Source organism: Aspergillus flavus, chromosome 1, assembly GCF_009017415.1.
Source record: "Aspergillus flavus chromosome 1, complete sequence".
NCBI classification, from domain to species: Eukaryota; Fungi; Ascomycota; class Eurotiomycetes; order Eurotiales; family Aspergillaceae; genus Aspergillus; species Aspergillus flavus.
The window spans coordinates 4,896,390-4,919,797 of record NC_092406.1 but is presented as its reverse complement, the minus strand read 5'-3'; the positions used below and the strand labels follow the sequence as shown (position 1 = coordinate 4,919,797).

The following is a 23,408-nucleotide window of genomic DNA, read 5'->3' as shown; positions in this document are numbered from 1 at the left end:
GGATACTTTTTGAACAGGAGATAGGCTGGAGATAGGGCCGGTTAAGTCGGCAATACTTAGTGGGCTAGCCTGCAGGGGCGATAGCCAATAGTAGATGAAATGATGCTAGGGAGTCTTTGTCTATTAGTTATGGTCCGAGCGGTTTGGTCTGCCGATCTTTGTATTAGATTACTCCAGACCAGGATAGCACCAATAGGTACTCCGTGGTGGCCTGGATAGAACATGGTGTGCTGCAGGGGTGTACTGAGCGTGCACTCAAGGGTACTGCCTTTCGGGGTTCCCAAGGGCACCCACTTTCTGTCTCACAGCATTCTGCTAAGTTCACAATTCCTTTTGTTGCAGTCCTACGTCCCCCTATACTATTTACTGCAAAATTGTCCTGGTAAGAATAGGTTTATTGACAGCAGCCGCTGAGACTGGCAATACCAGTTGCCTAGAGAGTATGGCGGAAAATGACGAAAAAGCGATCCAAACGACAGATCGTGATATTCAGCCAAATTTAACCGAAGAGTCATTAGAGGATAACAATGAACCAATGAATTTCCGGCCGTGGCAGCAGCTGCCTGTGTTTTTTGCGATGGGACTTGGGATCTTTATCTTAGGGCTTGCAAGTATTAGCGTCGCCGTCTGCAGCATATCAGCTGACCCGCAGGGCTACAGGACAATACCATCGTGGGTACAGCAACTCCCACCTTGACCAATGAATTCCATTCATTGACCGATATTGGATGGTATGGCTCAGCATGTAGGTTATATAGACTAATTTGGTATTCTATACCGTCGGCTCCTGATCATCAGCTGACGAGAACTATAGACAGACTTACAACATGTTCAACGCAGTTTCTTTTTGGGAAGCTATACGAGCAATTTCGCGTGAAATGGGTTCTTGTTATGGCGGTGGCTATCCTTGAAATCGGGTCCATTGTGTCTGCCTCAGCGTCGAGTTCAGCTGCATTCATTGTCGGAAGGGCCATCGCTGGCTGTGGCTCCTCTGGGATTCTTAATGGGGTTCTAATGTCAGTTCTACCCCCTTGATCTAGCTAACCATGACTTGGATACTGATTACTTGTGTGCCAGCGCAATTTCCCATACAGTCCCGCTTCGCTGGAGGCCAATCTGTAATAGCACTGTCGGAGGCCTCGAGTGTATTGCAATGATCGTCGCGCCAGTGATCGGGGGTGCGCTTACAACCTACGTCACATGGAGATGGTGGTGAGTAATGCAAATCTCGTCCGGGATGATCAGCTTCTGACACCTCTTACAATGTGATAGTTTCTGGCTCAATCTCCCTGTGGGTGGATTCACGATGATTATGATTATCTTTCTCTTCAAGAACCCAGAGAGTCAGAAAGTTACCGATGAGCCATTCTTCACCAAGATCAAGCAGCTCAACATTATGAGTCTTCTTATATTTACTGGAAGCGTTGTTTGTCTCCTGCTGGCACTCCAATGGGGTGGCACTACGTACAGTTGGAGCAGCGGTAGAGTCATTGCTCCCCTGGTAGTGGCCGCAGTGTCGTTTGCAGGCTTCATTGCTTTCGAGGTGCTGCAGAAAGATGCCGCTACAATTCCTAGATCTGTGATACTCAACAGAACCGCCGGACTATGCTTAGTATACGCCTTCTGTTCATCAGCGGCCTTTAACGTGATCGATTACTTTGTAAGTCGCTTGGCTTTATGCCATTCACAATGTTGAGCGAACCATGGCTAACACATGCCTTCAAGCTGCCCATCTGGTTTCAAGCGATCAAGGGTGCTACAGCAGCCAAGTCCGGGCAAATGCTTCTTCCTTCCATTATTGGCCTTTCCGTTGCCGCAATCAGCTCAGGTTTCATCGTCTCTGCCATAGGATATTACACACCTCTCATGTTGCTTGGGTCCACAATGATGGCTACTGGGTTCGGGTTCCTAACAAGCTTCACCCCAAGAACCACAGATTCTGCCTGGATCGGGTGGCAGGTCATGTTTAGTATCGGCATCGGACTGGCGTTCCCCCAACCCTGGTCGGCGACTCAGACCGCGCTTGACGCGAAGGATATTCCCGTTGGTATGGCGGCGGTTGGCTTCTCCATTAGCATTGGCGCCGCAATATCCATTTCCGTGTCGCAAAATATTTTCACCAACCTCCTTCGAGAGGGTTTGTCCAGTGTTCCCGGTCTAGATGTTGGCAACGTCATAGAGCAGGGAGCGACGGGGTTTCTGAATAATGTACCTGCATCAGAGAAGGAACGGGTAATTGATATCTACAACTCTGCTGTCACAAGGACTTTCTGGGCCGGTGTCGCTGCGGCATGTGTGGGGTTGGTGGCTGCACTATGCATGAAGTGGAATTCTGTGAAAGGGGCTAAAAAGGAACGCACTGTGGAGGAGTAACTAAGATATTTTTACGCTTTACCACTAGATTAGTTAACGTGGGAGGAATAGAATGCGATGTAGGCGGTGCAGAAGAATCCATTTTCGGCCTGGCAAACTACAGGCTTTCTTGATTGGGTGCTAGGGGTTTACTCCCTAATTTCGTCAAGAATCTTTCCTAGCGGAAGACAGTCGACTTTAACATCTCCGCCATGCCTTCATCCAGGATCCTAGGGAGTAGTAGCGGCATCGTATTGCTGATCGTATTTCGGACTGGCCCCGTGGACATCGGTTGAGCCATAGCCGGTAGAATACAATTTTCAATAAGGCTGAGTAGGAAGGCAGCTACGGCGGCATCAGGAGAATAGCCGACCAAGACGGGATTGAAGCTGCGGGTCACGGAATTAGGAGCCTGTCTGCATGTTCATAATCACCGTTCGGACAGCCGTAGAATACCCTTACCGGCAATGCCCTGCTATTGACATTCCGTTGCGGCTTAAGTCTCATAACGCGGGGTCCGCCTGCAGGTCTACTCCTCTGGTTTCGGATGTATCACAGCCATTGGATCATGCCGAGTACTATGGTATACAAAATAGCTAGGGAAGGGGCTTGAAGGACGTATAAAGAGAAACAGCGTCTCAGTTGCTATACTAAGATAGAGAAGTCCACAGCTCCAACTCATCCTCCTCGCCCGTCCTTGTCTATCGATTCCTAGAATCATGACCCAGTGGATTGCCCTTCTCCTGGTCGCTATTTGCGGGTACTTAGCTCTACGCCTACGTTCGTCATCATTGTCCAAAATACCAGCGGCGCATTGGTCGGCTCGATTCAGCCCCATATGGATTCTCTGGAAAAGATACACGGGAAAAGAGCTCCACACATTGGTTGACGCACACCAAAAACACGGGTCTATAGTGCTAGTTGGTCCCCAGGATCTGAGTGTGAGCTGCTACCAGGATGGTATTCGTAGGGTTTACGACTCAGGCTATCCAAAACCAGCCCCTTTTTATTCCATGTTCAACTACTACAGGTACTACGCACAGGCCATTAATTCCCAATCTTTCTTCACACTCTATCGCTAACGCTCAGGTCTGGGCTGAAGGCAACAAAACGCATTCACGAGCCTAGATAGAAGCGAGCACGGCCTCCGACGCAGAAGGACTGCTGCCCTCTACTCCAAGTCCGCACTCATGCAGTCGCAGCACCTTCGAGATATCACTAGAAGTATTACTTACGATCGACTCCTGCCAAAACTAAATTCAGTGGCCCAGGGAAATGGTAGGATCGATGGGTTGGATCTTAGCTACTGTATATGTGTGGATTATCTCAGCTCCTTTATATTCGGCTATTCCAACGGAACGAACTACCTCTCCCAACCGAAATCGGCAATAGACGTCTGGCGGTTTCACTATGAAAACTTGACGTGCCAGGAATCCTTCTTCGTTCAAGAGACGCCTAGCTTGTACAAGCTCCTGAGATATATTTCGATTGACTTGCTGCCTAGGAAATATACAGAGTCAGCAGATTTTCTTGGGCGGTGGATGTCGGACATGGCTTCAAAGGCAGATAGGGCAACTGACCGAAAACGAAGCACAGGTCTGCCCTTGGCTTTAGAAGATGAGCCGGTTGTCTATGATATGGCCAAAGAGGCAGTGAGAAAGGACTCACCTCACCTCAGCGAGGGAGACCAGCGGAAGCAAGTAGCAAGTGAGATGTTTGATCATATCTGTAAATTTACCCTAATTACGAATGACTAGCCTTGGTTTCAGCCCGGATTATGCTAATGGTACCAAAGCTGCAGCGCGGGAAAGTTTTGGGTACGGCTTTCTATATGCCATAACACTGCAGAACCTCGCTTGCTGACAATCACTGAATGAGATAGGTCTGGTTCTTGGCTACGCTTTCTGGTACCTTGCACAGCATCCAGACGCACAGCAACGTATTCAGACAGAGCTTAATAGCCAGGGAATTGACATGAGGAGCCGTGAAACTGTGACTAACTCGAGCAAAAGGCCAAGGGCTGTAGAGTTGGATTCTCTGCCATATCTGCGTGCTGTTATCGATGAATGCTTGCGAATGCGCCCCACCAGTACACCTTTGCCCCGGATCACACCACCGAACAGGAAGGTATCAGTGGCGGGCATTGACGGCATCCCACCAGGGACGCGCATCAATACCTTCCAATGGTTTGTACACCGTGACCCTCAGAAATGGGATAATGCCCATGATTGGAATCCGGACCGTTGGCTGACACGTGGAAACACCGATAATAAAAACGAGAGAGAGGATGTGCTATGGGCCTTTGCAAGCGGGCTGAGGATGTGTCTGGGTAACAACTGGACCTACTACGGTACGTATATTGAAGCAATGACCCTATGCCTTGCCTTTTCCTATTTGTATAACCAGATTGATTAACAACGCTGAATTCAACAGCCATGCAGCATATCCTTGCCACTATCTGTTCGAGCTTTAATTTCACAGCACTGCCTCGCGAGGAAAACCAATGCTGGCCAGGGTCCCCGGAAGATGAATTACCAATCAGAGTGTGCTTGAGAAATTGAGATGAATGTGTTCTCGGATCCCTTTATCTTGTCACCGTATATGTAGCCAAGTTCGAACACCACGTAAGTCATTCCTCTACATACTATACCACCTCGTCAGAGTACAGAACTCGATCATCATGTTGACCCCGGCGTCGGGGTATAGAAACACCTTAAGCCGCAACGGCAAGCCCCGATCCTGTGAGCCCTGTCGCAAACTGAAGGCGAGATGTGACCACAAGATCCCTGTCTGTGGAAGATGCCGATCGAGATGCATTGCTCACAAGTGTTCCTACCATCCAGCGCCGTTGACTCAGTCCAAGGTGAGCGGCGCTGATGTTATTACATTATAGTCAGTGGTCCATCCTCTCATTGCTTAACGACGCCCCGGTAAACAGTGATGCTAACGGGATGGCAGTATCAACAACCTCACGCATCCGCCGAATCAAGATCACGGCACCGAGGCTAGTGTTCATGGAATCCCCTCAACATCACAAACGGTACTTCTAAGCGACACCGCCGTAGAGACCACGATGATTCCCGAGTTTCCCAATATTGTCGATATCTGGCTCCACGATATCCCCATACGTTTGCCGCGCATTAACGCTATCAGCAAGTTAGTCCTAGCTGCCCAGTGCCCAGATTCATGCTCAAAGAGGTGCTGGTCTCTGTTGAATCCGCTGCCAATCGAATAAGTCAGGGCCACGGGGAGACTAACAGGCTGGCTGAAGACGTTAAGACTGCAACGTCGCAACAATTGGTGGTTCCCCTTGACACGCGACCCGAGGAATTCTCGAAGATCCTCACTCGGCCGTCCCTGAGAGCCGAAGCCATTGGTCTCGTGCTGAGCATGGCTGGCAATGCAGCAATCTGCCTGCTTGAATTGGATATAGTATTTTCTGTCTCAGACATGCATGTGTTAGATCGCAAGGCATTTGCCAAGGATATGTTGTTTAGCCAGCGACGCAGCCATTACCATTGCTGATAAGTACTGTGGTCTTCATGACGTTATGTTGTGGCTAAGATACGAAAATTTTCTTCTTACGTTGAATTGCTGTGGATATGCAAGTAAGTACAGTAACGAGGAGGGCGATGAGAATGCCACTTGGGCTAATAGCTAGGTCGCACTGCAGGCCATCGTACCTGGACCCGATCTGGGCAACTTTTCAGTGACATATTCGCCATAGACGCTCATCGCGATTTCAAAGAACCCTCAGATACGCCCTGGTTCCTCAGGGGGATACAGACACGATTGTTTGCCTGTATGTACCAGGATGACAAAGTCATTTCTAATATCCTTGGCAAACTACCTCGTGTACCCAGACACTATTGCAATCGCAAGCTGCCTCTGGATATAAGTGACGAGAGCCTGTTAACTCCCGGACTCACACCGGAAGGTTATAGCCGCCAGGAATCTTCTCCATCCGACTGGTTTCGCGCTCGCTACATATTTGCCACACTGAGGGAGGAAATTCTCAGCATCCGACTAGGGCCTATGAATGCATGCAATGAAGCATTGATCAGGTGAGAAAAATTAGGCAGCACTGTGATTTTGTTGGAAGTTGGCGTGTTTTGATACTTGTCTAGACGAATATCCACGCGGATCCAAAAAGCCTGGGAAGGACTCCCCTCTCGCCTATGTTATGATCCCAACTGTACCAACTTCTCGATGCCTTACCATTACCTCGCTCGGCTTCTGCTCTACCTTGAATATCTCGATCTAAATTTATGCACGCAACAGGTGCTTTTTGATATCCTGGGAAAGGAGGATGACACAGAACTCCTGAAGGCTGCAATGATGTTGATGGCCACAACGGCCAACTCCATGCGCCGCTTTTCCAGAAAGTTCGGGGCTTCCAAAGACACTGCCACGATTGTAAGAAGCTAGAGCCTTCCTGGAGTTTTATTCAGCAAAGTATTGACTTCAAGACAGCTATGGAATTACAGTCTGCCAAGCGCAATTGTGCTGGCCAATGCACTTCGGAAGTGTGCTGAGCTCGGCAAGGACATGTCCACTCCATTATCATGGGCCGACTTGTATCGTCAGCTCAACGTTTTAGCTGCTGACCTGGAAACGAGTTCAGATCCTACTGATAGCAACTATTCCTTGTATAATGAACGAAGACATTCATTTTCCAAGCAGCTTGATCACGCGCTAAATGCTCGGCTTGAGAGACCGCCTCTGAAGACACGACCGGGAGCATCGATCTCCTCCAACCTGCCAATGGATCATATGGACATATTCACGGATATAGGAGGCGATGAATTTACCGATACACTTATCGATATTGGTCCAATGGACGTAGTATTTGATGATTGGGATTTACTTCCCCATCGCCCCTTCAATGACCCTGAAGGATGTCGATTGGGCAAACCTCTAGGTGGAATAGTGGATGCAAGACAGGAAGAACTTAAGCCCACACTGTATTCAAGCCTGAAACGGATGGTGCATATAGATATACACATAAATATCTATATATTGAAGGTCCGAGAGTTATTTTTAAATTGGGGTAAATGCTTGAATAACTCTAAACTAAGAGATAGCTTGAGCTTGAATGGTCAAAGCAGCAAACAAGTCCAGTTTCCTGCTATAAGCTTACTGAAGATGAATCTCTTTTTATAAGATTCGGGTCAAAATAACGATAAGCATCGATATCATCACATGACCCGGCGGTGATTGGCCCGTCGGAGTCCGGCGCCTCCACTCCGGCAGAAATCCAATGAATCAGTCAATCATGGGAAAAGATCGCGATATCAGATTCATCTCTGGCGTCGCAATTATGAACTGGCATCCAGGTTTCCTGCGGTAATCTCGGCCGAGGCTATTCCTCCTGCCCAATCATGCACAATGAGCAAGCGCTCATACCAAGAGTCATTCTCTCCCGGTGGCTCGCAGCCGCCGGAGCATATCGATAACAGTCATAATGGTTTATTACCTATCAATGACCTCCTCTCGCCCACGCAAGATCAGCCACAGTCGGCAGGCTCGAGCAAAAAGCCTCGGAATTTCATTGCCACAGTAGTAGGTCTTTGTTGATGTCTCCAGCTGTGAATTTACGCTCCCCGCTCTAACCCGTATAATAGGCATGCGAAACATGCAGGCTCAAAAAGACCCGATGCGACGAATCCCGACCAAAATGTGGTCTGTGCAAGTCCCTCGGTCTAGAGTGCGTTTACAACGAACGCAAATCGTCCAAGTACGTAACTTCTATAGCGTATTAGTTACCAATTGCTTTTTACTAACGTGCCGCAGGCGAGACCATTCGCTCAGTTTGATCATGAGCACTCTCCATCGAATGGAGACCAAACTAGAAAATCTTCCGGCATCTATCTGTAATGATTTACAGTCCCGTCAGAGGCCTATTCCTCGAACGGTTGATAGCCCGTCAGATACGAGCACCCCGGGCCGCAGCAGTCAGGGTATCAACATCCGAACGTCTGTTACGAATCCCCTGGCACAGGGCCTTACTCCTGACGCTATAGAACACGACGACTTTGAGTTTGATGAGAATCAAAAAGTCACAAACTCGAACGGACTAGTCTCAATCTCATTCAGTCAGCATGGGGTGATTCTCTGGCCAGGGGCCCGGGATATTCTTCCCAAGAGACTACTCGAAGCCCATGAAAGACTAGGGAAGAACTACGTTATCGACATAGAAGCCAAAAGACCTCAGCTCCCAATGTACATTTGTCCATATCCTCCACAGGCTGGTGATGACTGGCTAGAGGCACTCCCGCTGGCAATGATCAAAGGTCTTTCCGACGCATTTTTCGCTACCTTTAATCCTTTCACACCAATTATAGATAAGAACTTCTATTTTTCCTTCACAATCTGGGCAGCAATTGAGAGCGGATTCGGCTACACAATGGAAAGCTGTCTAGTTCTAAATATTTTAGCATTGGGCTGTCATGCTGTTCAAGCCCATCAAGAAGGGAATTACCCGCTACCTGGTACTCGGAGCAATCGTTTTGAACCGCCAGATTGGATGGCGGTGATCCATGAGGAGCCGCTGGGTCTACGTTTCTTCAATGAGGCACGTCGACGCATTGGTTTCTTGATGTGCGATAACGACCTCCAGAGTTGTCAATTTTATATGTTGTCATCGTACGCGACCCATTTCTTTACTATCTTGGGTCATTGGCTAATTAGATACATAGGGTATATTATAGCCAAATCCTTCGCCCAATGGATGCGTGGGCTATGATTCATCGCGCTGCGACGTGCTGTCTCCAAATGCTGACCAAGTGAGTCCATTTGGTTTACCTTCACTCTGCGGTTTACTGATCAACACCTCTAGCCACGACGTCAATTTCGATGAATGGGAGGGTGATATGAAATCCCGCGTATACTGGAACTGCTTAATGAACGAGACTATCCTAGTGCAAGAGCTGCATCTCCCTCCCAGTGGTCTAGCCCGACTCGAGGAGTTCGTGCCCATTCCAAAATTCATCACTTTCGAAACTGTTGGCTTGGTGCCCCCTCGATCCTCCTCACAAGAGGTAGACGACTCCTTCTTCCAATATCATTTCCTCGCGCAGGTCGCCCACCGCATCATCCTCACTCGCATCCGCCACTCATTGTACTTCTACTGTAAGCCACATACCACTTCAACCTTCCCCTTCACCGGATTCAATATAACAATCAGTCATAAAAACTAACAGTGCAAAAAACACACACAGCCGACTCAGGGACATTCCCACTCCCAGCTATCAACTCAGAGCTCCACCATCAGCTGGAGCAATGGCGTCTCAACCTCCCACCCGCCATCCAATTCCAAGATACCCACGCAACCACCCCGGCAAACCCCAACAACCCAACTACCACAACCCCCATCACATCCCCGTCAACCCCCATCTCCCCCCTCCCTCTAGACCCCAACCGTCCCCTGTCCCCCGCAACCGCCGTCTCAGAAGCAATGCTCCGCGGCCGTTTCAAGATCGCCAAATTCCACATCGGCCGTCCATACCTCTACAAGGCCCTCCGCATCCCTGCCTCCCTCTCAGAAGACGACCTCGGACAAGTCCGTAGCGGCCTCCAAAACGCCATGGACTGGCCCGTCGTCGGCGGCATCTTCCAAAACATGAAAAGTTGCATTCCGATCAAATTCGCCTTTTGTTCTCAGTATGTCTCCTTTTCCTTCTTCCCCTGGCTCCTCTCGAACAACATCATGTTTCGTTAAAGTGGACTATCAAAACTGATTCGATGTAGATTCTTCGGTCAGATCCTCCTCTTCTATTGTATTTCTCATTCCCCCGATGCCCGGCTCCGGAGTACACTGCCCCCCGACTGGGAGCGCTGGAGCCAAGAAATGCTGCAGTTCTTGGAAGATTGTGCGCCTTTTAGTCCTGCTGTTGCGAAGGATTTGGAACTTTTGAGGCTTTTATGATTACTACTTTGAAAATTCGATTCTTCTGATGGTTTACTGTCTTGGTTGTATTAAGTTTGGGTGGTATATTGTTTTTCATGTAAACTATCGTTCTGTTTTTCTTTTACTTGTATAGAATATTGGGTAATGTTCAATGTCAGGTTACGTATGTATATGAGAACTTCTGGATTGGGATGGGATATAATCTAACAACTTGTAAGGCAAATGGTATAAACATATCGTATTCTTTCATACGGAAGTCGCTGGAATGACTCCCGTCAAATCGGAAAGAGAAACGCTCCAGGATATAACTCATTAATAGAACGATAACGGTACAAGCGAAGTGAGCATTGCATGTAAACATTGCCCTCACAATGCCCAGTCGTCTACCGCGTCAGAGGCCGTTATGAATGGCTTATCAATATGTTTGAGCGCATGGTCTCCGCAGAGGATACTATCCATGAGTTAGCTGCACAGTGTTTTTCTTGTTTGGTAGGAGGGGGGAGATATTTACCAAGCCTCTGCTATCAACCCATCTAGTTCTTTGACAATCTCCTCCCGTCGAGATGAGCTTATGTCGCTCTTGTTTAGCTGCGCTTGTAAATCCCGTATATACTTCTTTTTGCCACCGGCTCCCTCAAGTACTTCCTTTCCCAAACAGTCGCTATGGAAGGCGTGTTGACATGGGAAAACGAAGAATTGGCGACTCAGCACAGGCAATGAACAAAGCCAACACTTTTCTCCGGGTTCGACGATGGCGTAGCGCATATCCAGAGCCGCGATTTCAGATCGGATTTGTCGTGCCGTATGTGCTGAGTTATCCATTTCCTGGCGCAGGGCGTCAATATGACGAGAGTAATCTTCCAGAGCACTGCATATCTCGTCCTTGAAATCATCGATGACAACGAAGTCTGGAAAGAACGGGATCAAGTCTTCGATGCGGAGGAGTTCGCATCGCCGAAGGAACTCAATAGCGTCTTTGATGCCGGTTCCAGGTTGTTGAATCTTCTTCTCGGCCACGAGAAGCCATAATTTCTTCCGAAGCTTGTCGTTCCCTTCCGGTCTATCAGCAATGATAGCTGCTAGTTCAATATCTTCATGCTGCAGAGCCAGCTCTACTGCTTGGAGATACTGTCCCATGGCGCTGTAGATATGGATGCATGACTGAAAGCGCTGGTGTTGAATACAAAGACGAAGGGCAAAATCGGCATCATACGGGGGTGGAGTTGAAGCTTGTGACTGAAGATAGGTTAAGAGCCCTGCTTCTGAGGAGGAGAGACTCGAAGCATGTATTGAGATGAGTGTGTTATGCACTGCAGGTGATGGTTTTGGGTGGTTGACAATGATAAAATTGAGGTACCGGACCGCTTGGTTCTGGCTAAGCGGAACATTTGTCATTTTATTGTAGTTCAAGAGAGCAGGTATAAGTTTCTCAGGGTCAAGGTTCGTCTGGCGCATCAAGATATCGACCAAACCAGTAGCTGCGTGGGTCATAAGTACACTGCTGTATTTGTAGAACACGTCAGGGTGACTTTGTCTCTGGAGAACATTCAGAGCCTCTGGCCACTTCTCGCGTTGGATCCAGTAAGAAAGCACATAGTTGTGATCGCTGACGGCTGTGGCGAAATATAGCAGCTCCTCTTCCCGACCGTGGCTACTGATTATGCCGTACACCGTCTTCTTATCGAGGTCCGATTTATACTTAGTGACGAACTCCTGGAACTCAGAGCGGACAGTACTGAGTTGGCCTTTGATATCTTCGGTACTTGTTCCCTCCGCCACTTCAGCGCTGGTGGCTATGTTGTCGTCCAGGGAGTTCAATTTGGTCATGAAAACCTCTACCAACCAGCTTGCAACCATTATCCGCTGCATTGACGATGACTTTTTGTAGGTTGATAATTGGCCAAGAAGGTATTTCCGCAAAGCGTCGTGCTCCCCACCATTGATCAGAGTCAAACAGACCTCCTCGAATCCCTTGCTACTCTTACCCCAGACTTTGGCTGCCTCCTGAAAACGGCCTTTGCTGGCAAGAAAGTCACCTGAAGCAGTGGAAACGGCATCCTTTTGTGCGCTGGAGCGTGCGTAATGGAGGGCTTCATCAAACATTTGTTTCTGCAGAAACACCTTCCAGATATCTCTGTCCTCGTCCTCGACTGCGATTTCGAAGATTTCTTGATTGGTGAACAACCAGTAGGTATTTTGTGTAGAGTCTGCCAAGAGGCCCAGCGTACTCTGTCCCGGCTCCAATACAGCTTGATCATAAACAATCTCTTCGTTCATGCGGTTCACGGCAATAACCCTACCCTCAACGAGGGTTAGAATATGCCACTGCGAAAGCGTCATAGCAGTAATAGGATTCTGAATAAGTCTTTTGCCTCCTCGTGCAGATTCAGTAGCTGGGAAAAATGACCGCGGAAGCATATTCGCACTCTCAAACGGTTGGTTCACTTTGTCGGAAGAGTATGGAAGCTGGCCATGATATACACCTTGGGAGCTAAGCCACGCAAACTCCTTTGCAGGATTACCATCCGCAACGCTTGGTGATATGGCCAGGGTTGAAGGCGCAGCGTTTGAAGCCTTTTGGGCCTCATGCACTAAGGGCGTTTCTCGTTGGAAGAGATCAGTGTATATGGAGCCTCCACCTTCTCTTCCATGTCTTCCTGTCCGCCCTAGGAAATACGTTAACTTGCCATGTGTCGCTATCAACACGCGCCTCTGCTCCGACTGAGTTTGAACCAACTCCGCCCAAAGTCCTGTCACCGGCGACGCCTCCGGCACTTTATACACAGCGGTGACGTATCTCTCCTCGCGGCGATAGAACTCGGTGGAGGGTTCGATATAAGCCTCATATATATAGCCATCTGTAGCGCCTAAAAGTATGTCCCTCGTAGAAGCGGTCGGAAGCGATGGGTTCCAGGCGATGCTCTCAATTGAAACTCCCTTCAACCGCGACAGTGGCTTGGGTTGCCTCGACTGAGTGTGGAGATAGTAGTTCTCGCCAAGGGTGGTGGTAATGATTAAGTGGGATGCGGAAGGGTCCAGGAACATGCGACGAATAACTCCTATTTCCGAGGACTTCTTTGGAAGGTCGATGTCTAAAACGGTCGAATTAACATCGCAACGAGGCGGGGACTCCGAGATTCAGCAAGCCACAAGGCACCACATACCGTCTATGTCTTCGGGAGCTTCCAAGTCTATTCTAAGAATACGATTGGTTGCAAGAGCCAGGATGAGTACATTGTTCGCAACTTGCGCAGCGACGAAATCCGCAGCGAGAGGGAACTGAAGCTGAACACGTCGGACATCGAAGAGTGCGGAGTCGGGGGTTTCAGTTAAGTTGCTGGGAGCAACATAACCGTTTGATGCATCCAGCGCCATGATGCGCTAGTAGTGACAAAAGGCACTATATCATAGCGGGTTCCCCGAGGGTTGAGGAGTTGCTAGAGGAGCTTGTGTCAAGCTGTCGACTGACCGATTGATACCGATAGGGCGGGATGGGGAAGCTAGACAGCTGTTGATGCCTTGGCATGATTCTTCTTGCCTGAGGCATACACTATTCTTGTTCTATTACATCAGAGAAGCAATTATTATAGCACAACCAGTTACCTACTGTAGACCAGTTTGCCACGGATAAGTTCGATGCACATACAGACTCCTTGTCATACAGAGTCCCACCCCTACCATCTATTTCTATTGTATTCGCTCGTAGTCTATACATAGTAACACCGTCCCAAACTTGCATGACTGAGATAAGGAAAAAATAAGACAAGTGCTGGGTATCAAGTGCCTTCCTCTAGAAACGTGAGGTCATGAGAAAGCATTAATCATGAAACTGTCAAAGAGTCATCGTTCACATTATTGAGCACTCCCGCTCCAGCTTTCGCCCAATCTTCTCCCTAGACTTCTCCTTGGACTTCCCTTTATTCTTGGTGCTTTCCTTTCCGCGTGTAGGGCTTTTCTCGTTGCTTTCACTGCTTGTTGACATAGCCCCCTCGCCTGGTGGCATATTCTCAACGGCAAACTCATCGTCCTCAGTCGAGAAGCCATCGCTATTGACTTTATCCCTGCTGCGTCTACCAGTAAAACGTGAAAATGTAGCACTAATTCTGCTTTCGCTCGTTTGGCTTCCTGCACGGCTGCCCGGCGTGCTTCTCCGGTTTCTTGAGGTATGCCGAGAGAACGAAAAGGAGTTCCTCCCTCTATCATCGTCTTTCGGGGCAAGCCTCGGTGACGTCGGTGGAACAGTTCGTACCTGAAGCCCTCCAGAGGCATTTGACTCAACTGCGTCGGAGAAGGCCACACTATGTTTTCTGTGATTTGGTTCCAGTGTTAGGAATTCTGTATCATCCGGAGCGGTGATCTCAAAGCTCGGCCTGTTCGAGCGGAGTCCCTCAGCACGGCAACTCTCAGGAAGATCACTGCCCGAGGTGCTTAACTTCTGGGCTATTGCTGAAGTATCTAATTCCTGAACATCATCCGACATTTCAGATGAAGGCGCCGTGTCTGGGAGGTTGACTGCCGCGGCATCTTCATTGACCGGCAGGATTTGGTAAAATAGAAGATACGGCGACTCGTGCTTCAGAGCTCGTTCGATATCAACTAAAGTCACACGCTCCGCGGCCAGGTCATCGAATCGCATCCAATATTGGGGAGTGTCCGAAAAAGCTGTCTCCGAGCTATGAGAGCTAGTCGGGGGAGCACCAGCACTGGTGCCCCTGACAATAGCAATGTAATGTCCTGAGTCAACAGAGTTGCCTCTATGGCAAATCATTGCCTGTAAGGACAGCTTGAAATTCCCGTATATCGGACCCTCTTCATCCAAATTATCATCTTGGATAAAATGGGGTAGTCCAATCTCTGTTGGTATATCAATGAAGGTATTAAGTCGGGTGGCTTTACCGTTTGGTGACATAAAATAACGCTTTAGGCACATGCCGAGTAATGGTCGTTTTGACGAAAAATGTGCTGCGACCTGTGCATCATTGGTCGGTGTATTATCCGTATACCAAGCTAAATCGACGTTAGCACCCACGAGTATAAGAAATGTAACAGTAGGTCTTACGTATCAAACTAAAGAACTGCCATGCGGGCATCATGACTTCTTTCCGATATGAACCTCTCCGTTGAGATGTCACGTTTCCATCGCCTTCTGGGCCAGGAATAAAGCGTTCTTGGACGATGCTGTTTCGTCTGGGCTTAGGTGTGTTTGAGCCACTTGATTCTGTGACTGATGTAATTGGGGTCACTTCATCCAGTCGAGGAGGTGATAGGGCTGTTGGGGATGTCGAAGGGGATGGGCTAATTTCCACTGTCTCGACGTGCGTCGTGGAGCCCTTCGATAGTGAGTCTACTGATTTAGTGGATCCCACAGTGTTACGCCGTTCAAGGTGTCGTTTCACTTCTATTCGATTGTTGAAGTACGACTCCAAACAATCTTCGAGTGTGACAGTGCTTCCATCATGAGGCTCCGGTATCGCAACCTCTAATAACCTTTCATTAACAAACTTGTGGTCATCGCTCGCATCTTCTTTTCCTGTATGATAGATGTCCATTTTTAATGTAAGGAGGGGCAACTCCAGCGTTCCTGTAATAAACGTGAATGCTTCCGACGTATCCTGCTGGCGTAACCTGGCAGCATCTTCCCAGCCACATTCAGCTAGTGCATCCTGCAGGTGTTTGGTCTTCAAACATTCCGTCAGCGTCTCTTCCCATCGCAGTGTAACAAGGAATAGGGCACGTACAATATCCGTTGTTATAAGTTTTCCTGACCGCAGCATGTTGACCCAGAGCCTTAACAGTATGACAAGTTTTCGACGAGGCTCGTCATTGAAGGATTTGTATAGAATAGCCTCGAAGCAATCTAAACGAGCAAACATCGCAAAAAGAAGTGCGTCTAAATAACAGGTGACGCCTTGACGGTTCTCTGCTCCCAGGAGCTTCGTACTTGGCGTATATCCCCTTATGATTCCTTCTATAGAGTCCTCAAGAAGTAGCAGCAAGTCAAACGCTCTGTCTACATCTCCTTGGGCATGTGATGATTGTAGGGCATAGCCGAAGTGTTCCTCTTTAAGATTGGTGATACCGAGCTGCGCAATGCGACGCTCAAGGAGCTTGATCTGCTTTCATAAGCTCCCCTGCACAAGTTATGCACTTAGAGGCTACCTTTCTCACCTTCTTCTGTTGCTCGTCTGCATCTACTGGCGCTTGGGTCGACGAAAAGAAGCCACGGAAAAGGGGACGAGAAAGAATGTTTGAAGACTGAGAGAGAGCAATATTAGCGAAACTAAACTTATGGAAACCCTAAGCGATCTTGGGCTGCACTGTACCTCGTCCTTCTTTCCATCTCTGCTATTTCGCTCGCGCCTAGTAAGAAACCTGTGAATGCCGCTCATTTTGTATGATGTAATGTGGTTTTTGCTGATTAGGGTTCAGAGCAGGAGACAGGTGTCACGGAATGAGGGTTAGATATATGTCGACATGGGGAAGATATTAGTTCAGGCTCCAAAATTTCCATGAAGCGCGCGAGAGCAATTCTTGGTAATGTTACCAGACATATCATGTGTCCAGTTCTTCTGATGACTGAAATCTGATGTGAGTCGAGGAAGTTGCGTATACTAGGCTTCAGCTGAAATCGTCCAGTGACATCACATGTGGTGACACAAGAGCGATTCGAGTGGAGCGCCAGATCCAGCGCGCGACAGAGGTCAGTCTAGGGAAGCAAAAAGTGCTGCGAAGCCCTAAAGTCAATAACCCATGACTCTGGCACCGGATCGGCAGCGATCTAAAGTTATGGATGCCTAGCTTGCTGGATGTGGTGCGGGGATGATTGAAGCTGATCACATGTGGATCCTCCCGCTGCCTTTTCTCTCTGCGGAGCTTTTGTTCGTTGCCTGAGATTGCCGCCAGACCCTTCAGGCAGCTTTGTGTTAACCACGTGATCATGTCCCGAACTCGATGTCTCCGATCCGGAAAACAATTTTTGGGATGCCCAATCTTGAACTAGTCTACAGCGACAACGTCCCCTGTAGACCACAATGGCTGCCAGTGAGTCATCAAGATATCTGGCAAGGTCATTGCCACGGGCATTTGTGCCCACCGCTCGCCCACAGGGCTTCTGCTTGCGGCGCAATGTCTCCGACCAAGCCTCGTCGAAGGCCGCGCCGGCCGACCTCAATGAGCTTGAATCGGCGAGTTCTCTGACTTCGACAACGCTTTCTGAGGCTACTGCAAAGTCATTCGATCCAATTGCAAGGACCAAGGCGCGGAAGAAGCAATTGCCACGAAGTCGGTGAGTTTACCTCGACCACATTGCTATCCAGATCAAGCACCCCGTCAACGCTGGTTTCTAACCGTTAACTTCTAGTTATCAATTCCGTTCTCCCAAATATGATCGTGGTCCTCTACACCCTCACCAACCCCCTCCGCCATCTGATCCCTCTTCCCGACTCTATGTTCCGGGCCCCTTCTCTCTTCCCCGAGTAGAGCAAACGTATCAGTCCACCGTCGCGTCCGACATCCTCACCCTCTGCTATGTTCACAACCCCCCGGGTTTCAAGCCACCACCAAAGGCCCCCCGTCTTCGCTCATGGGATGATAGCTCCCCATACCACAAGAACAGGCCGCTCCGTGGACCCCGAGGAGGTGACGTCCTCCGTCTTCTCCGGAAGCCGATCAATTTCAATAATGTCCCCCAGCTAGAACGGATCACCATTCACAGCTACGTTAAGCAGGCAGCCCAGGAGAATTCTTCATGGTTGCATGTTGCAGGAATGGCTGTCCAGGCTATATCCAACGCTAGAGTAGAAACCTTCAAATCCAAGACCAGCGTGGCCACCTGGAGTATTGCACCAGGCAGAGATACTGTTGCTGTCAAGGCGGAGCTTCGTGGTGAAGATATGTTGCACTTCTTTGGAAAGCTAGTTGATGTTGTTATGCCCAGGATCAAGGACTGGGAGGGTGTCAAGGGTAGCAGTGGTGACAGCAGTGGGAACATCACCTTTGGTCTTGAACCTGAGAACGTGGCTCTATTCCCTGAAATCGAGGTGAACTATGATATGTGAGTCTAGCTATGACGCCAGTACCGAACCAGGACCCCGTAACACATTAGCTAACGTCCGTTCGTTCTCTAGGTATCCTCCGAAGATGATTCCCGGTTGCCATATTACCATCCACACCTCAGCCAAGACGGACAAGGATGCTCGGCTTCTCCTCAGTGCCATGGGTATCCCTTTCTACGGAAAGATGGTTGACTAAAGGAGCCTCAACGATACCCTTCTTGGGGAAAATCTGCAAGATTTAATCAAGGAACGCTTGACGAAGGCCAGACCTGTACACCCAAGCGAATGTTTGTACTCTCATCTTTGTTTTCTTGGCATTGAATATGTAACATTGAAGTTTTGTTGACTCGTTAAATTCATGTAAAATATGCTCTATTCTATTAGAACTTTTTATTGCACATTATCCCATCCGCTGTGCTTAGGCGTTTGATCGTTCAAGAGTCCATAGTACTAGACACCTACATCCTCGCTTGTGGACTGGACTGAGTGTCCTTGATACAAACACACAACGCCCCACCCAAAGCTGCAAGTCTCAATTTGTGAACATATGCGTATCATTAAGCTTCCAGAACCCCGCTTATTATTATACAAGAATGGAATAGTTTAACTTCGTGGATTGAGAACACTTTATGTTCAGTTCTATACAACATCATTTCATTATATGTCCGCCAATGAAATTAGGTTTGGCGTAACCCAGAGAATTTGATCCTGGGCCAGGTTAATGGTGAAGTAACCAAAGGGTGATAATTAAAGCACAAGCATTCAAAAATTCATAGATCTTAAAAATCTCAAAGTGCTTAGCGGCATTTACGCCTGGGGTATTCATCAATCTCGATCAGACACTGCAAAAAAAAATTTTTTTCTCTTTTTGGTTTTCACATCCAACCAGGCTGGTTTCATGCAATTGGCGTGGCGAGGAATTGACACTTCGAAAGCTCGTCAGCACTCGGCCGTTGCTCATAATCAACCTGGAATGTCATGTCCAGGAATGCAACAGCATCCTTGCTCGCATGCTCTGGCGCAGGTGGTCTGGCTTTGTTGCTACCAATGGCGAAAATAGCCTGCAGCTGACTGCAGTCAGGGAAAGGGTGAGCGCCTATAAACATCTCCACGACTAGGCATCCCAAGCTCCAAATGTCTGCCTTCTTAGTGTGGGCGGTCTGTCGAACAACTTCCGGTGCCATCCAATATACGCTACCCTGCAGCGACGGTCGGTGTAGATGACCACCTCCTGTGCCGCTGGCCCGAGAGCCAAGGACTGTAGAAGCTTCCACCCGTTTGGAGATACCGAAATCCGAGATTTTGATACCACCTTTGTTGTCCACAAGAATGTTCGCACCCTTGATGTCACGATGTATAATATCGCGGCTGTGCAGGTATGAGAGGCCTGCCAAAATCTGTCGTACAAAATTCTTGATTAAAGGCTCTTGGAAAGTGTTGTATTGCTTGAGCATTGTAGCAATAGATCCACCGGGAACGTATTCCAGGAAAATATTCAAATACTGGTCATCAGCAGCGGTACCCAGATACTGGACAATATTTTTGTGGTGAAGTCCTTGCAGGAGTTCAATTTCATGTTTCAGTGCCGTAACCATGCTGTTCTTACGTTTGTCGAATTCTGTGCCTTTTGTTGCCGATGGTATCTCAACTTGTTTGACCGCCATAAGCTCACCAGTGATCGCATGCAATGCCAAAAACACACTTCCAAAAGATCCTTCACCAATCAAAGAGCCTTTCATCCAATTTTTAGGAGCAAAGTTGTTTCCAGCGAGGAAGTCATTAAGACCGTCATCTTCCTCTTCTCCATCTTCAGCAACTAGAACGCTCAGTCGTTCATTGAGTGAGCCTCCGTCAGTTGCAGCAACACTTGCATTCTCATCCACAAGGCTCTGACGAGATGTGCTGGGATCGTCCGAACCACTATCGAAAGAAACATATGATTTGCGATTTGGTTCAATGGGGGACTCTTCCTGAAGCGGTTGAAGGGAGCTTGACGCGATAGAATCTCTATATGTTGCTTGAGGAAGGCTAAACTTGGAAACTGAAAGAGGCCTCGAAGCGCGAGTGGGTTGAGCACCAGTATTAAGCCAGGTATCAGCAATACTGGGGATAGGAGGTGCATCTCTTAAGCTGGATGCGTAACTTGTATTGCTCACGACACTCAATCGACTTGCTGCGCGGCTTAGGCGCTGCGACCTCCGAATTGACATGCGCATGGTCTTCTCAATATCTTCCCGGTGGTGACTAGGGAAGTAAGATGTGATCTCGTGGATAATCATCTCGCTAGGCGGTCGAGCCCCAAAGAACGATCGTAACTTGGACACGGCGTGTCGCTCCGTATTCAGCACTTGCAAATCGTGCTCACTCGAATTTTGATGCCGAGCAGACATGGGTGAAATCGGTTGTTTTATATTATGCCAAGGTTCGCCGGTGAGTTGTTGGATCTTAAACTGTGTGCGTGGATTTGAGCTATTCAGGGCATTGATATGCGTCGCTTGGCTTTCATCAATGGCGAGTTGAGAGGCACGCCGAAGCTCGTCCGTGTCTGGCTCTCCAGCATGAATCTTCCGTAGTATGAGACGACCACGCTCAGATTTGTGGTTACTTTCACAAATCTCCATAAGCTCATGATCCGCCAGCCTCCTGCAGTTCGACGGGTCTGGTTCCAGGCCATCTAACACATAGAAGCAGTAGTTCCGATATTGATGCTCAGGGAGTTGCAGCTTCTTGAGCACGCACAGTATAATTTCATCAGCCGTCTTGCAATGCTTGATATTTAAGACTTTTGTTTGTCCGCCAGTATAGATTATTCTAATAACAGGCGAGTTAGGGGGAAGAGACCCCATTGTCAGGCCATCAATGCTAGAGTTTTGTCTTAAATGGCTCCTCTGCCCCTCGTTGGGGGTGGATGGGTTCCGAGTGGCACCGGAACCACCAGAGGAGTTGTGACTGAAGTAGCCTTGCCCTTGTTCCTTGCGAGCGCTCTCCATCGGGCTAGCAACATAACGTTGGGCCCGCAGGGGCGATCCTGGCCGTGACGGTGGTTTGTAGCCATGGGCATTATCAGCGGTATGAGAGAAGCGGCGATTATTTAAAGTTGGTTGGCGGCCCATTGAGGGGCGACTAGATTGAGATGAGGCAGGTGTATATGCTGACTCAAGCGCGGCCAATTGATCCTGCATCGGGTCAGTAGAAGCTCCTAACACACAATACCTTGATCCGCAGTAACCTACTATGTTCTTTTGTTTTCGGTTGGCAACCGATTTGTTCCTGAGCTGCTTAATGGCGACGAAAATGCGCACCCGATCACCGACTTTTTTAATGCCCATCTCTTGCAGAATCTTCTGATCACACTCGATAAGATTGTTGCCATTGAAGTTGTTCGCTATATGCTGTCAGCGTCTGTTCATAGCGCGCAGCTGTAACATCAGTGAGATTCAGAAGCTACCTTTGAACAAGGATTCATATTGCCCACACTTGATGCTATGTAACCATGTTATGACCTGTTTCTCATCCCAGGATCTATCGAGGTGTCAGTTGCCCGCAATATCCTTCTCTCCATAGTACATGGATAACGTACCTGACTGCCTCAAGTCCATCCTGTGCCTCCGAGAACTCCGACTCCGTGGGGCTCGTGAATGACATTCCATCTTGATGCGTTGTAAAGATTGCTTTTTGGGATGGTCCAGAGTGGTAGGACGTCGTTGGTGTCTGGGATGTGGACATCCCCAATGGAGAAGAATACGTAGCTTTTGCCAGCATGGTTGAAAGGGGAAGCAACCTTAGAGTCTCGTCCCAATTGTCCGGCAATAACTATAGATCACGTCTGCAAGCAAACTGTCACCCCCTTATCCTTTCCCCCTGTGTAACTGGCGAAAAATTGGCTCGTGCGGCGTTGTGGAAACGTCAAGTCCAAGCAGACGTCCGAAATCGTCTAATGCATGATACAGAGTAGCCTGCAGGATTCCAGGTACATATTAGCTCCATCAATTTCCTAAAAGGGGTTTGACAGACGAAGACAAGGATCAAGCGAGCACAGATTTCCAAATATAGAAGTAAACGAGATGAGGGTCCAAAACACGGGAAATGGGTTCGTACCGATCAAGGCCAATGCTGAAGGTCAACACAACAGCGACTGCACAGTGAATCGCAACCGAACCCACCGGTTCAACTCTCTCATCCAGGCTTACGCTCGAGTGCACTCTGTGGAAGGTTCACGATCGGGGGTTATCAGCGATAACGTTCCCACTAGCGGAGGGAGGATAAGAGGGGAAGAAAAGGCGAGACGAGGTGGGATAGCGCTCGAGGTTCGGAGAAGGGCGATGGACAGTAACCGGTGATCCCTTTGGGAACCAGATGGCGAGGGGAACGTGGTGGAGAGGGAGGAAATCAACACCGTTGCTGTGCTCTTCTCACCTTAAGGTTTTTGCTGGTATCTAAAACCGTCTAGTCTCGTTACAGACTTGGTATCTGTCTGGGCCCGATCGGAGGGGGGGGAAACGATGGGCCTCCGACATGCGTACTGAGTGGGATCTTCTCAAACACGCCGCGCCGGATGATAGGCTGTCAGGGGGCCGGATCTGAAACAATGGCCCATCAGCTGCTCCCTTTCCGAGCCTTAGGCTCCTTGCCCTTTCCCGGTTTAGCGGCGGCATCGAACTTTTGCACTATTCTTAGGCGGTTTGCGCCGTCGCTTCTACCCTGGTTCCATGGTTTCTATGAACTTCAATCAGTGAATAGCCGAGCAATTGCTTAATTGTTTTTCTTTCATTGTTATTTTTTTTGTGTACCCCATTTGGTTGAAACTGAATGTGTTACAGGTTTGGCTGCTTCTTGAAATATTCTTCAATAACTATATAGGCAGGCAAGGTATTCATAAATTACTACTCTGTACAATACTAACAAAATTCTATACAGCAGTAAATAGATAAAAACCTGGGGTTCATTGATAGGTTTGATTATCAACTGCTCCGCACACGCACCAGTATCTGCTTAGTTAGTTAGTATGTTTACCGACAATTTCTTATAGTACGTACTCCTGATTTGTAAAAGCGGCACTGCAATATCAGACTGAAAGAAACAAAATAAAAACC

At 48.5% G+C, this 23,408-nt stretch overlaps 7 protein-coding genes across 7 annotated transcripts; 4 read left to right on the top strand and 3 right to left on the bottom strand.

The window, feature by feature from the left end:
* The first annotated feature begins 100 nt into the window (after positions 1 to 100).
* On the top strand, positions 101 to 2,494 carry F9C07_2279947 (putative efflux pump antibiotic resistance protein). The gene is made up of 6 exons (XM_071510407.1): positions 101 to 607; positions 661 to 745; positions 815 to 1,016; positions 1,078 to 1,212; positions 1,273 to 1,660; positions 1,726 to 2,494. Exons 1-6 carry the CDS (start codon positions 443 to 445, stop codon positions 2,371 to 2,373), a joined length of 1,623 nt encoding a protein of 540 aa, XP_071365997.1. The 5' UTR covers positions 101 to 442; the 3' UTR covers positions 2,374 to 2,494.
* Positions 2,495 to 3,071: 577 nt separating this feature from the next.
* Positions 3,072 to 4,767, top strand: F9C07_10887 (putative cytochrome P450; the record flags this gene model as incomplete). Its single annotated transcript, XM_071507511.1, has 3 exons — positions 3,072 to 3,112; positions 3,683 to 4,080; positions 4,235 to 4,767. 3 exons carry the CDS (start codon positions 3,072 to 3,074, stop codon positions 4,765 to 4,767), a joined length of 972 nt encoding a protein of 323 aa, XP_071365996.1.
* A 2,836-nt stretch (positions 4,768 to 7,603) lies between these two features.
* On the top strand, positions 7,604 to 10,420 carry F9C07_2279944 (uncharacterized protein). The gene is made up of 7 exons (XM_041287968.2): positions 7,604 to 7,914; positions 7,977 to 8,089; positions 8,146 to 8,997; positions 9,051 to 9,137; positions 9,191 to 9,483; positions 9,573 to 10,014; positions 10,102 to 10,420. The coding sequence occupies exons 1-7, from the start codon at positions 7,741 to 7,743 to the stop codon at positions 10,277 to 10,279; spliced, it is 2,139 nt and encodes a 712-aa protein (XP_041140268.1). The 5' UTR covers positions 7,604 to 7,740; the 3' UTR covers positions 10,280 to 10,420.
* A 207-nt stretch (positions 10,421 to 10,627) lies between these two features.
* F9C07_10883 (vacuolar protein sorting protein DigA) lies at positions 10,628 to 13,636 on the bottom strand (the record flags this gene model as incomplete). Its single annotated transcript, XM_041287979.1, has 3 exons — positions 10,628 to 10,712; positions 10,773 to 13,353; positions 13,426 to 13,636. 3 exons carry the CDS (start codon positions 13,634 to 13,636, stop codon positions 10,628 to 10,630), a joined length of 2,877 nt encoding a protein of 958 aa, XP_041140269.1.
* A 236-nt stretch (positions 13,637 to 13,872) lies between these two features.
* On the bottom strand, positions 13,873 to 16,764 carry F9C07_1134545 (ubiquitin carboxyl-terminal hydrolase-domain-containing protein). Its single transcript, XM_071507601.1, has 5 exons — positions 16,585 to 16,764; positions 16,430 to 16,516; positions 16,000 to 16,374; positions 15,321 to 15,939; positions 13,873 to 15,268 (listed from the first exon to the last, which is right to left on the bottom strand). Exons 1-5 carry the CDS (start codon positions 16,648 to 16,650, stop codon positions 14,109 to 14,111), a joined length of 2,307 nt encoding a protein of 768 aa, XP_071365995.1. The 5' UTR covers positions 16,651 to 16,764; the 3' UTR covers positions 13,873 to 14,108.
* A 351-nt stretch (positions 16,765 to 17,115) lies between these two features.
* Positions 17,116 to 18,511, top strand: F9C07_2279941 (mitochondrial 54S ribosomal protein uL5m; the record flags this gene model as incomplete). Its single annotated transcript, XM_041287969.2, has 3 exons — positions 17,116 to 17,546; positions 17,622 to 18,314; positions 18,388 to 18,511. The coding sequence occupies exons 1-3, from the start codon at positions 17,293 to 17,295 to the stop codon at positions 18,509 to 18,511; spliced, it is 1,071 nt and encodes a 356-aa protein (XP_041140271.1). The 5' UTR covers positions 17,116 to 17,292.
* steC (uncharacterized protein) lies at positions 18,244 to 22,865 on the bottom strand. Its single transcript, XM_041287981.2, has 5 exons — positions 22,414 to 22,865; positions 21,896 to 22,271; positions 21,764 to 21,837; positions 21,549 to 21,700; positions 18,244 to 21,491 (listed from the first exon to the last, which is right to left on the bottom strand). The coding sequence occupies exons 2-5, from the start codon at positions 22,075 to 22,077 to the stop codon at positions 19,212 to 19,214; spliced, it is 2,688 nt and encodes an 895-aa protein (XP_041140272.1). The 5' UTR covers positions 22,078 to 22,271; positions 22,414 to 22,865; the 3' UTR covers positions 18,244 to 19,211.
* Between the last annotated feature and the right edge of the window lie 543 nt (positions 22,866 to 23,408).

What these genes read in the sequence shown, in the direction of transcription:
- F9C07_2279947 (XM_071510407.1), top strand. Translation starts at nt 443, where the DNA reads ATGGCGGAAAATGACGAAAAAGCGATCCAAACGACAGATCGTGATATT. An exon ending in TGGATGGTATGGCTCAGCAT is followed by an intron (nt 746 to 814) that starts GTAGGTTATATA and finishes CGAGAACTATAG; the next exon opens with ACAGACTTACAACATGTTCA. An exon ending in TTAACGTGATCGATTACTTT is followed by an intron (nt 1,661 to 1,725) that starts GTAAGTCGCTTG and finishes CATGCCTTCAAG; the next exon opens with CTGCCCATCTGGTTTCAAGC.
- F9C07_2279944 (XM_041287968.2), top strand. Translation starts at nt 7,741, where the DNA reads ATGAGCAAGCGCTCATACCAAGAGTCATTCTCTCCCGGTGGCTCGCAG. An exon ending in CAATTTTATATGTTGTCATC is followed by an intron (nt 8,998 to 9,050) that starts GTACGCGACCCA and finishes TTAGATACATAG; the next exon opens with GGTATATTATAGCCAAATCC. An exon ending in TGTCTCCAAATGCTGACCAA is followed by an intron (nt 9,138 to 9,190) that starts GTGAGTCCATTT and finishes CAACACCTCTAG; the next exon opens with CCACGACGTCAATTTCGATG.
- F9C07_1134545 (XM_071507601.1), bottom strand. Translation starts at nt 16,650, where the DNA reads ATGAGCGGCATTCACAGGTTTCTTACTAGGCGCGAGCGAAATAGCAGA. An exon ending in GAGATGGAAAGAAGGACGAG is followed by an intron (nt 16,517 to 16,584) that starts GTACAGTGCAGC and finishes GCTCTCTCTCAG; the next exon opens with TCTTCAAACATTCTTTCTCG. An exon ending in CAGACGAGCAACAGAAGAAG is followed by an intron (nt 16,375 to 16,429) that starts GTGAGAAAGGTA and finishes TTATGAAAGCAG; the next exon opens with ATCAAGCTCCTTGAGCGTCG.
- steC (XM_041287981.2), bottom strand. Translation starts at nt 22,077, where the DNA reads ATGCTGGCAAAAGCTACGTATTCTTCTCCATTGGGGATGTCCACATCC. An exon ending in GATGGACTTGAGGCAGTCAG is followed by an intron (nt 21,838 to 21,895) that starts GTACGTTATCCA and finishes ACACCTCGATAG; the next exon opens with ATCCTGGGATGAGAAACAGG. An exon ending in ATATGAATCCTTGTTCAAAG is followed by an intron (nt 21,701 to 21,763) that starts GTAGCTTCTGAA and finishes GACAGCATATAG; the next exon opens with CGAACAACTTCAATGGCAAC.